The 13865-nt window shown below is 47.1% G+C and overlaps 1 protein-coding gene across 4 annotated transcripts in view; it reads left to right on the forward strand.

Annotated features, from left to right (window-relative positions):
- The window catches only part of PRR14 (proline rich 14), a 588115-nt gene that overhangs the window by 543731 nt on the left and 30519 nt on the right, over positions 1-13865 (forward strand). For all 4 annotated transcript variants that reach the window (XM_086931668.1, XM_086931667.1, XM_086931670.1 and 1 more), the window contains one exon: positions 3896-3967. In XM_086931668.1, coding sequence (XP_086787794.1) covers positions 3896-3967 — 72 coding nt within the window. The remainder of the gene's footprint in view (positions 1-3895; positions 3968-13865) is intronic.

Below are 13865 nucleotides of genomic sequence, written 5' to 3' on the forward strand. Positions count from 1 at the left end.
ACCTCATCCCGTCGCGTAAGTGATATTCATGCCTTCACTATAAAACCTCCTTTTCTTCAATTCCAACCTTCTTGCCTAAGGTGCCTTCGGATTTCCACATTAACGAACCTGTTTTTTTAAAAACCTTCTTTGCCGATCCACAGTCTCCGGCGGAGCAGCGTTTACACTCCTTGGACATTAAAAGGTGCCTGAAATTCTACATCAGCAGAACGGCCCCTTTTCGCAAATCCGATCAATTGTTCATAGCTTATGGACGCTTCCACAAAGGGCGTCCAGTTACCAAGCCAACTATTGCTCGTTGGGTTTCTTCGGCCATTGCTTTCTGCCATCAAAAAGCCGGCACGCCTCTGCAATCTTCAGTGAGGGCCCATTCTACCAGGGCGATGTCGTCTTCTACTGCCCTGTTCGCCGGTGTACCGCTACATCAGATCTGCAGAGCAGCCACGTGGTCCAGCAGGCACACGTTCACGAAACACTACTGCCTGGGTGCCATCAACGAAGCGGAAACTGCAGTGGGACAGGCTGTACTTCGCAATCTTTTTTAAAAAGGTGAGCTTCTGTCTTCCCTCCTCCGTTATGGTTTAACATTCCTACTGTTATGACTTGCATGACTATATTATTGGTCTTATTAAGTTGTTCCAAGTTGTTGCATCACTATTTAAGCCTTCTCGGCTGTTACTGCCCTCTATTCTATATTCAAGCATGTGAATCTATGAAAGACACCCTAATACCGGAGAAGAACAAAGTTACTTACCTGTAAACAGGTCTTTCTCCAGTATTGGTGTCTTTCATAGATTCACATGCGGCCCACCCTCCTCCCCTCAGAGGCTCTCTCCTCCTCATAGACTCTATGGTCACTCTTGTGTCTCGAAAATCTGAGGTACTGAGCTCTGAGGAGAAGGTTCTGGAGGGCTGCTGGCGCCTGATTGGCTACAGTTTGGACCAGCATAATGACAGGAATAGGCTACAAGTGTTTTTTCTCTTTCCATGTATTCCTATGTAGGAATTATGTCTGGGCATTTACTGACTTTTTCTAATGTATATTTCCTGTGTTATATTTTTACATATACATATTATGAGTGTTATTGCTATTTTATTTACCGTGGGACTCCCACTCCGACGACGGGGAATATTCAAGCATGTGAATCTATGAAAGACACCAATACTGGAGAACCACCTGTTTACAGGTAAGTAACATTGTTCTTCTAGTCCGCAAGACCCTACCTACGGTAATCACGGGTACATGACGGAGGACTCTGGGTGTTTGGCGTCTGTGGCAACCAGATGGGAGGGGCTTGTTCATGGTTCTCCAAAGACTGGGCTTCGGCCCAGTTTTCTGTAGCTGGGTGCGACTGCTGTATGAACAGCCGGTAGCGAGGGTGAGAGTTAATTGAGCGATGTCCCGAGCATTTCCCCTGCGCAGGGGAACTAGACAAGGGTGTCCCCTGTCTCCTCTTCTTTTTGCCCTGGCCCTTGAGCTGCTGGCGCACTGGATTAGGAGGGATAGGTCTTTCTGGGGCCTGGCGCTCAATGAGGAGTGGGATGAGCGTATATCTTTATACACAGACGATATTGTCCTCTACATGGCCAGACCCTGCCACTCAATAGCTCAGGCGCTTCACCTCTTTGAATTGTTTGGGAGCTGCTCTGGCTATACGATCAATTGGGCCGAATCCCTCATTTATCCACTCTCGGAGCCCACCACCAAGGATCCTGAGGTGCTGTTCGGCCTCGATAGCGGCAGATGGGTTCAGGTACCTGGGGGTGTATGTCACCAGGGACAGGGCTGGAGTTCTTTAGCAAAAATCTTGAGCCCCATCTGGCGTGGCTGGCATCGGACGTGACCCACTGGAGGTCCTTGCCGCTCTCCCTAATTGGGTGTGCTGCGTTATTTAAGATGTTGACATTGCAGAGACTCCTATATATCTTACAAAATATGCCGTACCCGGTTCCAGGCGTGGTTTTCAGGCGTATATCCCAGGCAGTGCGAACGTTGCTATGGGTGGGGGGTAACCCAAGGATATCGATGCAAAAACTCACAAGAGGAGTGTATGACGTGGCTGGCCCTCAAGGATGTCCAATTGTACTACTGGGCATCCCAGCTGCAAGTGGTCAACGATTGGGTTTACACGCCGGATTCTGAACCAGCCTACAGAGTCGATAGATATGTTATGCCGGGAGGCAATTGCGAACCGCTCCTATACTCGCTAAAGTTGCCAGGGGATCTACCCTCGCACATGGGGGTTGTGCTCCACTGTTGGCGGGTGGGCAGGCACCCTAACAGGCTTCAGGGGATGATGGAAACTAATTGGAATCGAATACCTGGGTGACATATGGAAAGGGGACGCTCCTAGATCCTTTGAATACCTTAAACAAGAATACCCGGTACACGACTCCCAACAATACCACTATCTGCGCCTCACTCACGCCCTGCGCTCTCAGATACTCTCAGACACCTCTATCCCAGAATACTCTCCCTTGGAAGACAGGCTCCTCCTTGATCCCATTCTCGGAAAACTGACATCCACTGTATACCATAAGCTCATTGATAATATGCCTGACCCATTGGTGTCTCTGCTGGATTGGTGGGAGGTAGATCTTGGCAATTTGGAGGAGGAAGATTGGCAGGATTCCCTGCAAAGCCCCCACGAAATTGCAATCCGCATAAGGTTCCGCCTCGTACAATTTAAAATTTTACACCGGGTGTACTACCCCGAACACACCTGATCTCATGGGGAAGGAGTCTCTCCCCGCTATGTGTGAGGGGATGTCTGGGGGTGGGGACATTCTACAATATCCTCTGGGAATGCCCGAACATAGTACCCTTCTGGACAAAAGTAGCGCACACGATGGCAACTGTGGTGGGATTGCCGGTCCCGGTGGAGCCTAGGTGGTTTTTACGTATGATTAAAGGACCCACGGACTGGTCCAGTTACAAGATTTGGTTGGCAATGGCAGCCGGGGTGGTGAAACGTAATATTGCCAGTTGCTGGGGGGCGCAGGCGCCCCCGCAATGGGATCAATGGATCCGGGACCTGGACTGGTGTCAGAGGGCAGAGGAAACGATATACAAGTCCAGGGGCTGCGTAAAGAAGTGGAAGAAGATCTGAAGGCCTTGGCGGAGGTATCTAGCCACGCAGGGTGGGGGAGGGGTTTAAGTGTTATCAAACCATTGTACTATCAAGATTGATTGTGGTTGTGTCATGCACGGTTGTTATCCTTCATCCTTCATGCTTCGGGAACACAGCTGTATACTGAATGCGAACATGAGCAAAGTTAATAAAAAGATTTACACAAAAAAAAATGTATGTTGTTTCAATTAAGCTTTCATAGTTATAATCTCTCAAATTTTTCCTTTCTTTTGTTGCCCTCATTAGCCTCTTACAGGTAAGTGTAGCATATATCACCCGTATTAGTCCTAAGACCTTACCAGTCCAGTATATGAGAACCTAACTGAGCCTTTGTCTTTTCCCATGAAAATGTTTTCTCTTCCAATGGAACAATGTACATTATTTCATGCACGTTAAGCTCATCACTGCCCTACCTCACCCCCAACCACTAGGTAAAAGTGTCAGATTCCTCCACACTTCCGGCACTCTCCGTCCCCCCCCCCCCCCCCCCCAACCCCCTCTCACCCCTAGACCCACTGTGTCCGTTCCTTCCTCACACTAAACTTTGAGGAATCAATCTGTTGGTATCCTTCAGCTCATATATGTGCAACTGCTAAAGTTTTTAAAGTAACTTACCATTCACAGATGAGTGACACAAAGACCTAGGAGCAGTGCCTATTTGAGTTTGCACCTTGGGGCACATGGAGGACCTGTAAGGAGTTTTTCATAGGGGGTCAGAGAGCCGTAAAAATAGCTGACACTGTAAACTGCTTTTTCTCTTTCAGATTGAACAAAACTGAATTCAGCTTGGAGGAAATTTACACAAATAAGAACTACAGAACACCAACAGAGAAAAGGTACATCATGTGGGACGATTGGGAGTAAGGGAGTGTACAAGGGAGGGCGACACTGCGTGTTCTGATATAATGTGAAACATTTATAAAAAGTATCTTTTGTGTGTGCTGGATGATCCCACTGAGCTCTTCTCCCCAAAGTGGATCTTGTTTCTGAGCCAAAAAGCTTTTTGAAGTGAACTGTGCGCTATCCTGGATAATGTAATTGTAGGACATGGCTTTTTTTTGGCTGAAGTCCCTAAACATTTTGCTTTCCCTCCTAGACCTTTTTTCTGATATGGTGTTGCCAACTTAGATGCTTTGGACACTTTGCCCCTGCTAAACAGTGCAAAAGTGCAATTGCTCCCTGTATAAAGTGTAATGGTAATTGGTTGTCCATGATTGGTATGTTTGCCTTACTAAGTAAAGTCCCTAGTAAAGTGCACTGTGTGTGCCACGGCTGGTAATGCATCTGCTACCAGTGGGCCTGCAGCACTATTTGTGCCACCCACACAAGAAGTCTTAAAAAAGGAACTCCGGCCTGCCATTGAAGGGCCTGTGCGCCGTTTGTTAAACTGACATGTTGTTCTGGAAAGTGCACTCACTTGCCAGACCTTACCCTTCCCTCTCTATGCACATCAGACATACCTATAGTAGGTCTAGGGTACCCCCTTGGGCAGGCTGCAGTGTATGTGAAAGGTAGGACATGTACTAAGGTGTGTGCCATGTCCTGACAGTGAATTAATCTCCATTTCATTTTTCACTGTTGAAAGGCAATATTGCCCATAGGACAGAATGGGGAGGCTGTGTAACATGTTTTCCAGACTATCTTCCTTAGACCTTAAGATGGAAAGGTGAAGTTTAGTATGCCTGAACTCACAGTGTAATAACACATCTTTTTATGAAGGTGGTTTCTGCACTGTGTGTTTAGAAGCCACTCTTTTAGAAGTTGCCGAGTCTTTGTGCTCTAACATTTCTGTGTGTCTCTGCCTGACTGTGGATTGACTGGATTTGAAAGCGACAGGACCTGGGGAATGTCTTCACCCAGGGGAGGGGGTGAGACCGCAACAGGAGTGTAGGGCGTGGTAAAAGCCCCTAGAGGTGAAGAGGCCTGAGTTGCTGCTATAAAACAATTGTCCCATCTCCTGCTGAGTGATTGAGAATCCAGACCCCCACTAATCAAAGGAAGAAAGGTGTCACTGGCATGGAGGCAACCAGAACTGGTTTGAACAGGGGTCGGTGCCCCCTGAAACATAATGACTTCAAAGACATTGAGGGGTGTAACTATGAGAGCTGAAGCCCCTGGACTTTAGAGAATGGCTTGATCAAGTGTGAAAAAGACTGGAGCTACTTCGTGGTCAAGACGACCTTTGCCAAGGAAGAAACAACTGAAGAGACTGAAGGATAGGACTGACCCTTGCTGTGTGTTCTGGGGCTGGCCTGCAGTTTGCTGTTTCAACCAAGGAAAGGCTAAAGGGACTTTGCTGTGTCCCCCTGCTTGAAAGGACTTTGCTGTGTCCTGAAGTAACTTATCCCCAAGGGCTCGAGGTGAGCTGGCTCCCTGTTTCGGAAACACAGGAACACAAAGGTTTCCATGAGTCTCAGCGGCGCTGTGTGTGTGTGTGTGTGTGTGTGTGTGTGTCTGTTGCAGTCTGAGACCCTGTCAAGCGTGCCCTGTGATCGTGGGCACCTGGAGTCCAAGCAAGGATCAGCAACACCGTGTGCTTTGTGCAGCTGGAACCCCTTTGTGAGGATTGTCCAGTGATCATGTGCACCAGAATCCAAGTGAGTCTCATTGATGCTGTGTGCGTTGTGCACTGTGAGACCTTCGCGATGATTTGCCTTGTTATTGTGTGCGCCGGAATCCAAGTGAGTCTCATCGACGCTGTGTGCGTGTGCGTTGTGCACCGTGAGACCTTGATGAGGATTTGCCTTATCATGTGCATAGGAGTTGCAGTGAGTCTCAGCGACGCTGTGCAAGTGATTGTGCACTCGAAGCTTAAGGAAGACTCAGCGACGCTGTGTGCATGTGCTCTGTGTCAGCCTGAGATCTTCATAACTGTACTTGCCCGGACCGGCAGTCCCGGAGGAGCTGAGTTGCCGGCCCGAGCTGCAGTTGCCAAATCACAAAGCTGCATTGGAGGCCCAGTTGCTGGCCGAGGTCAGGAGAGTGAGTTCGTGCCCCCAGGTAACGTGTGTCGACTCCTGGGGTGGGGCGCGGGCTCAGAGGGAGACGCTCTTGGCCTCTCTCTCTCGTGTCAGCAGCTCGAGCCGCTGCTTCGGATGTTTAGATTGAATACTAAATCCTGACAATCAGAGGGTGTGCATTTGTTTAAAAGGGATACTTTTGGCTGTCAGCTATTCCCCCTGAATCGCCTTACTCTGATGTGCACTATGAGTTTTTCTGCTGCCCATTTTAGAGTGGAACTTGTTGTTTGAGGCATGTATGGCTGTAGATACACATGCTTTACCTTGCATACTCCTGCCATCTAGTGTTTGGTTCGGATTTTTACAGGTTGTGTTTCTTCAAAGAAGTCTTTCACGTCACGATATAAGGTGACTCCTCTGCCTGGTAATAGGGTGCATGGGCATCGACTGCATTGTTAAATTATTGTCTTTCTGCCTTCAGGTTGGGACGTGTATTATGACGCTCCGATTCAAGACTATTTTCAAAATCCTTTCTGTGCATAATCAACTCTACCCTTGTCTGTATTGTTTTCTAACGCATTTTCCATCCCTCACTTGTTGAAGCTTGGAAGACTTTGACTTGTCGGGTCAGAACACTCTGATTGTGGCCTTCGGGCCCATCTGGGCTACCTTACATTCATTCGACTATTAATGATATTCTGCCGATGGAACTGACTTAATTTCGGTTCTGCCCTGGTGCCATTCTAAGTACCCGCGGATCGACCTTGATGCGGTCTGCAATTTGTGAGCAGATGATCTTCCGCCGCGTCAAGGTGCTGTGAGTACTGAAAGCCCTCACCAACCCATACAAAAACCTTCAGCTCTGTTGAAACAAAAGGCTTCCGGGCCACCACTGCCATCCGGCCTTGGTGGGCACCAAGAATCAGCTTTGGCTATCCTGCTCTTGGGCTTGGCATCGAAAGCTTATACGAAGCCTTCCGTCTTTACGCCGAGCAGAGAAAACGCATCTTCAACTTCCACTCCATCGTTTCCGAAAGTGAAATCTGTTTCGGTTCTGAAACCTTTACCACTAAAACAGAAATCGACACCCACAACACTTCTGGAGCCACTTTTACAGACAATACAGGAAAGATTGGATACAAAACAAAAGAGGATCCATATACACCCAGAGACTGGCCGTATCACAAAAACTGTGTCAGTATCATCTTCTAAGAGGCAAACCTCTTTCCAACAGCACATTGATCTTCCAATACCTTTAATAAAGAAGAAAAAGGACACAGCTACCAGTCCCATGCACCCTTCTCAATCTCATACACCACCACCTCCATCACCTGATAAAGAATCCAAACGTATAAATGCATCAGGCAAATGAGGTGCTGCACAATCTGCCAATCGTTGGCGTATTGCAAATACAGAAGTACTCAGCCAAGTATGATAGAGCTTACTGGGATGATGAAGTGAAGGAACTACTCCAATATCTCCCAGAGGAGCATAAAAAGAAGGGGCAAGGATTGGTGTGGGTCAGAAAATGATTTTCTAACTTCTCCATTAGATGCACACTGTACTCAGCTGATACCGCCTCCAGAGGCATCAATACAAGAGATCTTCTATTAAGGCATGCCTGTGTGTATCTCTGGTTTTAAGCTGGAAGTCCAGCAAAGTTTATTAATGGGCTCACAAGTAGATTAGGCTGTAGAGAAGATGAAAAAAGATACTGAAGTTGCCAAATCCATGAGAGCACTTAATAATAGAGGCTCCTTTTGTCGCTCCTCTTATAGAGCCGGTTCCAAAACCTCTTCTACAGATGCCTCCACAGCTTCCTACTGGCCACAAACTCAATCCACCCCATCTGGAGGATATTTCCGGGGCCATTACAGGGGTAACTACTCTAAAGGTTGGGGCAAAGGGACACCAGCCTGTAAAACCCTATCCAGCAACAAGCAGTGACTCACTTATCATTCCCCCGATCATCCTACACCCGTCGGTGGCCGAGTACAGCAGTTTCTTCCCATCTGGCAGTCAATAACATCAGACAGGTGGCTATCTAACATGGTTATTGCCTGTAGCTCATCAGCAATCCTCCCAATATTCTGACTCACACCCACAGGCCCTCTCTGGAACATCAACAACTGCTCAAACAGAAAGTGCAAGCTCTATTACTTAAAGGCGACATAGATCCAGTTCCTATACAACATCGAGGGTCAGGGGTTTACTTCTGTACTTGACATATTTCCAAAACAGACTCCCCCTACCGCTTATGTTAGATCTAAGGTCTCTAAATCACTACATATTATCAGAACACTTCCATATGATCACACTTCAACAAGTGCTTCCATTTCTACAACAAGCTAACTTCATGTCAGCACTAGACTTAAAGGACGCATACTGTCACATCCCTATTCACCCAGCACATCACAAATATCTCAGATTTGTCATAGGAGGGAAACAATTCAAAGTCTTTCCAATCAGAGTCACCACTGCACCCAGAGTGTTTAGCAGTGGTAGCAGTGCATTTTTACGAAGACAAAACATTCATGTCTTCCCATATCTAGAAGACTGGCTTATCAAAGCCAATACACACCTCCTAAGTCGTCAATACACCCAAATTACCATAAATCTTCTGCATCAGCTGGCTATCAATACCTACAAATCTCATCTTCAACCTTCATAGCTGCAACTAAATCTAGAAGATATGTTTAACATTCAAGTAGGTCTAGCCTATCCAAATGCAGCCAGGATTCAACATTTTCAAACACTGCTACCACAGTTTCAACCCAATCAATAATTTTCTTTTCTTTTTTTTAGTTTTATTCATGATTTTCACAATGCATCACAATACATATCGACGATAATGCAATATAAGGACAATGTGGACAATTAAAGGCTAATAAAAAAGGGATAATATCATCATTCATAATAACAAAAAAAGGACGTATTAAATACGCATAGCAGAGTGGATTCCACTTGTTGCAACATAGCTACCATGACAGTATATCATATTCATAGACAACATTAGCAGTTATACAGATTCAGTATCAAAGGCATCGTGTGCAGCAGTGGAACGTAAATAAATTAATAGGGGTTCCCAAATATCTTTTAGCCGGGAGGTTACAGGTAGTTCTTCTGCAAAGACACCAGATTCTCCCTACACTATGCCAAGTCCTTAAGCAATTGCACCTCTGTGGGGCTGTTTACTGCCCCATACCGTCGCCACTCGTCTTTTAGCAATGAGCAATGCTACTCTGGCTAGTTTACCTATAGCACCTTTTAAAAGGGGGAGCAGGCCAAATAAGCACACCTGGGGTGAGCAAAACAAGGTAACACCAATGACTTTAGATAATGTGGTGGTCGTTGCGGTTCAGCACGTCCGTATCTTGTCACAGGACCAGGCTAGATGCCAAAAATCCGCCCCAGAAGCACCACATCGGGTACACCTCTCTGACTCTCGGAGCCCATATCTAAAAAGCCGATGTGGTGTGTGATAAATTTGGTGAAAAAACTTTAAATGTATGATGCGAAGATTCCCATTAGATGTGAGGGCCCTGGTTAATGCACAGCAATGTTCCCAATCTTCGTTAGAGAATGGTGGGTCTAAGTTCTAATTCCATTTATTCAGACTTTTATCCTCAGGAAGTATTCTATCTGCCCTGGCGGCCTGATATAGTTTAGTGACAAGCTTGCGCCTAGTAGGGCTAATTAGCAAGGTATGTGAAGCCATTAATGATGGAGGTTCCGTAGGAAGGGTAGGAAAGTGAACCTGCGATGCCCCTCTCAATCTATACAACGTAAAATTAAACAGCAGGGTTTTATGTTGGATATATTCTGTATCCGCAGAGGTCAGTAACGATCCGTTAGGGACTAGATCCTGCATCTTTTCAATGCCCGCCTGAGCCAAAATATGCATAAGTCTTTCATCATGCTTCACCAAGATGTCGCATGATAAGCAACAGGAAGTAGTGGCAAATACAAGGATAATTTACCAGCCAGGTGGCCTAGTGCTTGCCACGCCGCAATCGTAGAGTTGATCGTATTTATTTTGTCGCGGGGTTATGCGATGGCTATGGGTAAGGATAGAGTTTCGCGAACTGGGATGTGCATCCCTGTGTTCCACCACCACATGAGGAATGAAGTCGTGGTGCGTGAACCAAAAATTTGCATAGTGAGCCTGAGCACATAAATAGTACAAATAGAAATCGGGTGCATTAAAGCCCCCATGTTTGTACTAAAGAAAAAGAGTCTGCAGCTCACTCGCACCTGCTTCCCACCCCAGACCAAGCAAAGCAACAGTGACCGTAATGTTTTATAAAAATGTTGAGTAAGGGAAATAGGCACGTTATTGAATAAATATAAGAATTTGGACAGCACCACCATTTTTTATAAGCGCAAGACGGTCTGCAAGAGAAAGTGGAAGGCAAATCCATTTGCCTATCTGGCATTCCAGCCATGTAATAGCCATACAATAATTTTCCCAAAAGACTATAATCAAGATCGCGGTGTACCCAGATTCCTAGATACTTGACCGATTCCAAAGCCAATACAAGAGGGAAGTCCAATTCATGTGGCTCCGTGCAGACGGTCAAAGGCAGTACCACCATTTTTTTCCAGTTTACAGGCAGCCCAGAGAAACATGCAAATCGAATATATGCGCGCAGTACCGCTGCTAGATGATTGCGTGGCTCACGGATGAAAAACAGCATGTCGTCTGCATAAAGTGAAATAATAAGAGGCCCATGATGTAGATTTATAGCCACTTGTTTGTGGCATTGTCGAATAAGACCGTCCAGAGTCTCTGGTGTCAGGGTAAACCGCTGCGGGGACAGTGGGCATCCCTGCTGAGTGCCCCTAGTGAAGGTAATCGGGCTTGAGGTGTGACCCCCCACCCTAACCCGCGCCATCGGTCGCGTATACAGTAGTTTAACCCAATTGATATATAAGAGGGAGAAGCCCATGCGTTCCATGATAAAGAATAAATAGCCCCATTCAATTGAATGAAGCGCCTTGGCGATGTGCAGCATAACGGCCACAGCTGGCAATTCAGGAGAGAGAGTATGGAACAGTGCAAATAAAGTACGGAGGTTGTAAGATGTAGAACGTGTGGGTATAAATCCTGATTGATCTATGAGGACCAGATTCTGCATCAGTGGATGGAGGCGTGCGGGCAGAATTTTTGCTAGTATTTTCACATCAGTGTTAATTGGTGAGAAAGGCCTACAGGAGTCTCAGTGCTCAGGAGATTTGTCTTTTTTCAATAGCGTGATAATTAAGAGAAGGAGGGAGGATACCCGAATAATAGGCCTCCGCATACATCTCCAGCAAAAATGGGGCTAGCTCTTCCGCGTAAGCTGTGTAAAATTCAGAGGTAAAGCCATCTGGGCCCGGGGCCTTCTTGTTAGGGAGAGAAGCAATGGCCATACAGATATCCTCCACTGCAATAGGAAGACCCAAATAATCCCTCTGTCCTTCTGACAGCCAGACAATAGCCACCTGTGACAAATATGTATCTAATTCCACCCAGTCAGTCTCGCCTTGAAATGTGTATAGTGTCTCATGGGTCTGCCTAAACGGCTCCGCAATGTCAGGAATGCTATAATGATCCTGCCCTGAATCATCTGTTATCTTAGTGATGATGATGTGGCTCAGGCGGTGTTTTGATGTTTTGAGCTAAGTGATGTCCAGGGCGTCCCCCCTCACCGTAAGAGCGAGCCACAAAGCGCTTGGCTATATATCTAATTTCTTCTTCTCCAAACTTCGCATGTTCAAGTATGGCTTCTTTAAGAGACGCCAGAGTCAATTCAGTAGGTGCACATTCGTAGTCTTGTTCAAGTCAATTGAGTGTAGCTTCTACTTTGGCAATCTATCCCCCGAATAGCCTTTAATATGCCAGCCGTCGTACTAATGCACGTGCCCGATGCTTGATTCCGGTCTAGGAAAGACATGGCTTGGTAGTTCGGGCTGGACTGTTCCCATGAGGCACAGGCTCAAGGCTGATTTGCATATAGCCAGTGTCTGACTTAGGGTGGTGTGGAGTGCAAAAAAACGATGGATTTAGGCCCAGATCTTTGTACTGGGGTGAATGTAAGACATTGTTCTGCATTCTGTCCATCAACTGTGTTTTTTGCAATTTTCACCCCGAGTAGGCTGGGTATGCTCAGACGTGAGTCCCAGGCTCTCCACATCACTGGAGTCAAGCTATCCAGGCTGAAGAAGGCTGATAGCCAGAAACCGGTCCTTGGATGCTTGATTCCGGTCTAGGAAAGACATGGCTTGGTAGTTCAGGCTGGACTGTTCCTTGAGGCACAGGGTCAAGGCTGATTTGCATATGGCCAGTGTCTGACCTAGGGTGGTGTGGAGTGCAAAAAAACTATGGATTTAGGCCCAGACCTTTGTACTGGGGTGAATGTAAGACATTGTTCTGCATTCTGTCCATCAACTGTGTTTTTTGCAATTTTCACCCTGAATAGTAGCCTTAAAACCCTCCCATAATACTCCGGCACAATCTACTGTCCCCGCGTTCTCAGCGAAGTAGTGTGTGATGGCCTCACGGATGGTTTCTAAATAGAGAGAATCTAGCAGGGACTCAGAGCGGAAGCGCCACGTGAAGGGCCATGTGATTATCGTAGTAATGCATAGAGTGAGTTGGACAGGGCAGTGATCAGAGAGCGTGCGCAGCAGATTCTCTACCTCCATCACCCAGCCCGCCATCCCGTCTCCCACTAGTCAGTAGTCGAGGCTTGACCAGCTGCCATGCACAGAAGTATGTGTGCCGGCGAATGTGTCCATATATCTATGCCTCCAGATGTTTATCAGGCCGAACTCTTCCAGTCCGGCATTTAACACCTGTGCTGCTCGCGGTGAGTGCCTATCCCTGCCTCTAGACTTATCTTTCTTGGGTTCTAGGTGCATGTTGAGGCCCCCCCCCCCCCCCCCCCCCCCGTCCACGCTGCCCCCCACATGATCGCCGCATCAGGCCAGCTGCGCAGTAGTGCTAAAAGGTTCTCGTATAGCCCAGGGTCATCTATATTTGGGCCGTAGCAGTTGACTATGGTAACCAGTTTACCTGCCAATGTAGCATGTACGATAGCATATCGCCCCTCAGTCAGTATGTGTGCGATGAACTGTAAAAAAGAGACCTTTCCGTATCGATGTAAGAACCCCCGACTATAAGAGGAATAAGAGGAGGCGAGACGGAAGCCAGCCCAGCTGGCCCGACTTGCTGATCCGTGTGCCTCGTCAAGTGAGTTTCTTGCAGTAGGGCAATGCTGACATTATGTCGATCTAAGTGAGCCCGCACTTGACGGATCTTTTTCGGTGAGTTTAACCCCCTTACATTCCATGTTAAACAGCAGACAGGCACACCGTTACCATGCATAGTAAAAATGAAGCATATAGTTTACGGAATCTACCACTTTTCCTGGATGCATATAGAAAAACACAAGCAAACTTCGATGGAATGAATAGTCGTCCGGCCACGTGAACAACCCATAAACCCTTCCCTCCCCCCACACAACCCCCCTCCCACTTAAGGAACCCCAACACGCCAAAGCCGTCCTAAACACCCACAAACGCATCCTCAGCATAGTACCAAGGGGGTAACCATTGGCGGGGAACACCCATATAGGGGGGCGCCAAGCACAAACTCCCACCCCGTGTAAGTAGGAGGTGGCCAAGCTATTGTGATCAACCGGCCTTAGATGCACCAAGTATATAACCACCCAGTACATGTAGAATAGCCATCTCAACACAATATAAACTTAAAGGCTGCTGGCCAGCAAAC

Source organism: Lissotriton vulgaris, chromosome 7, assembly GCF_964263255.1.
Source record: "Lissotriton vulgaris chromosome 7, aLisVul1.2, whole genome shotgun sequence".
Taxonomy (NCBI): Eukaryota; Metazoa; Chordata; class Amphibia; order Caudata; family Salamandridae; genus Lissotriton; species Lissotriton vulgaris.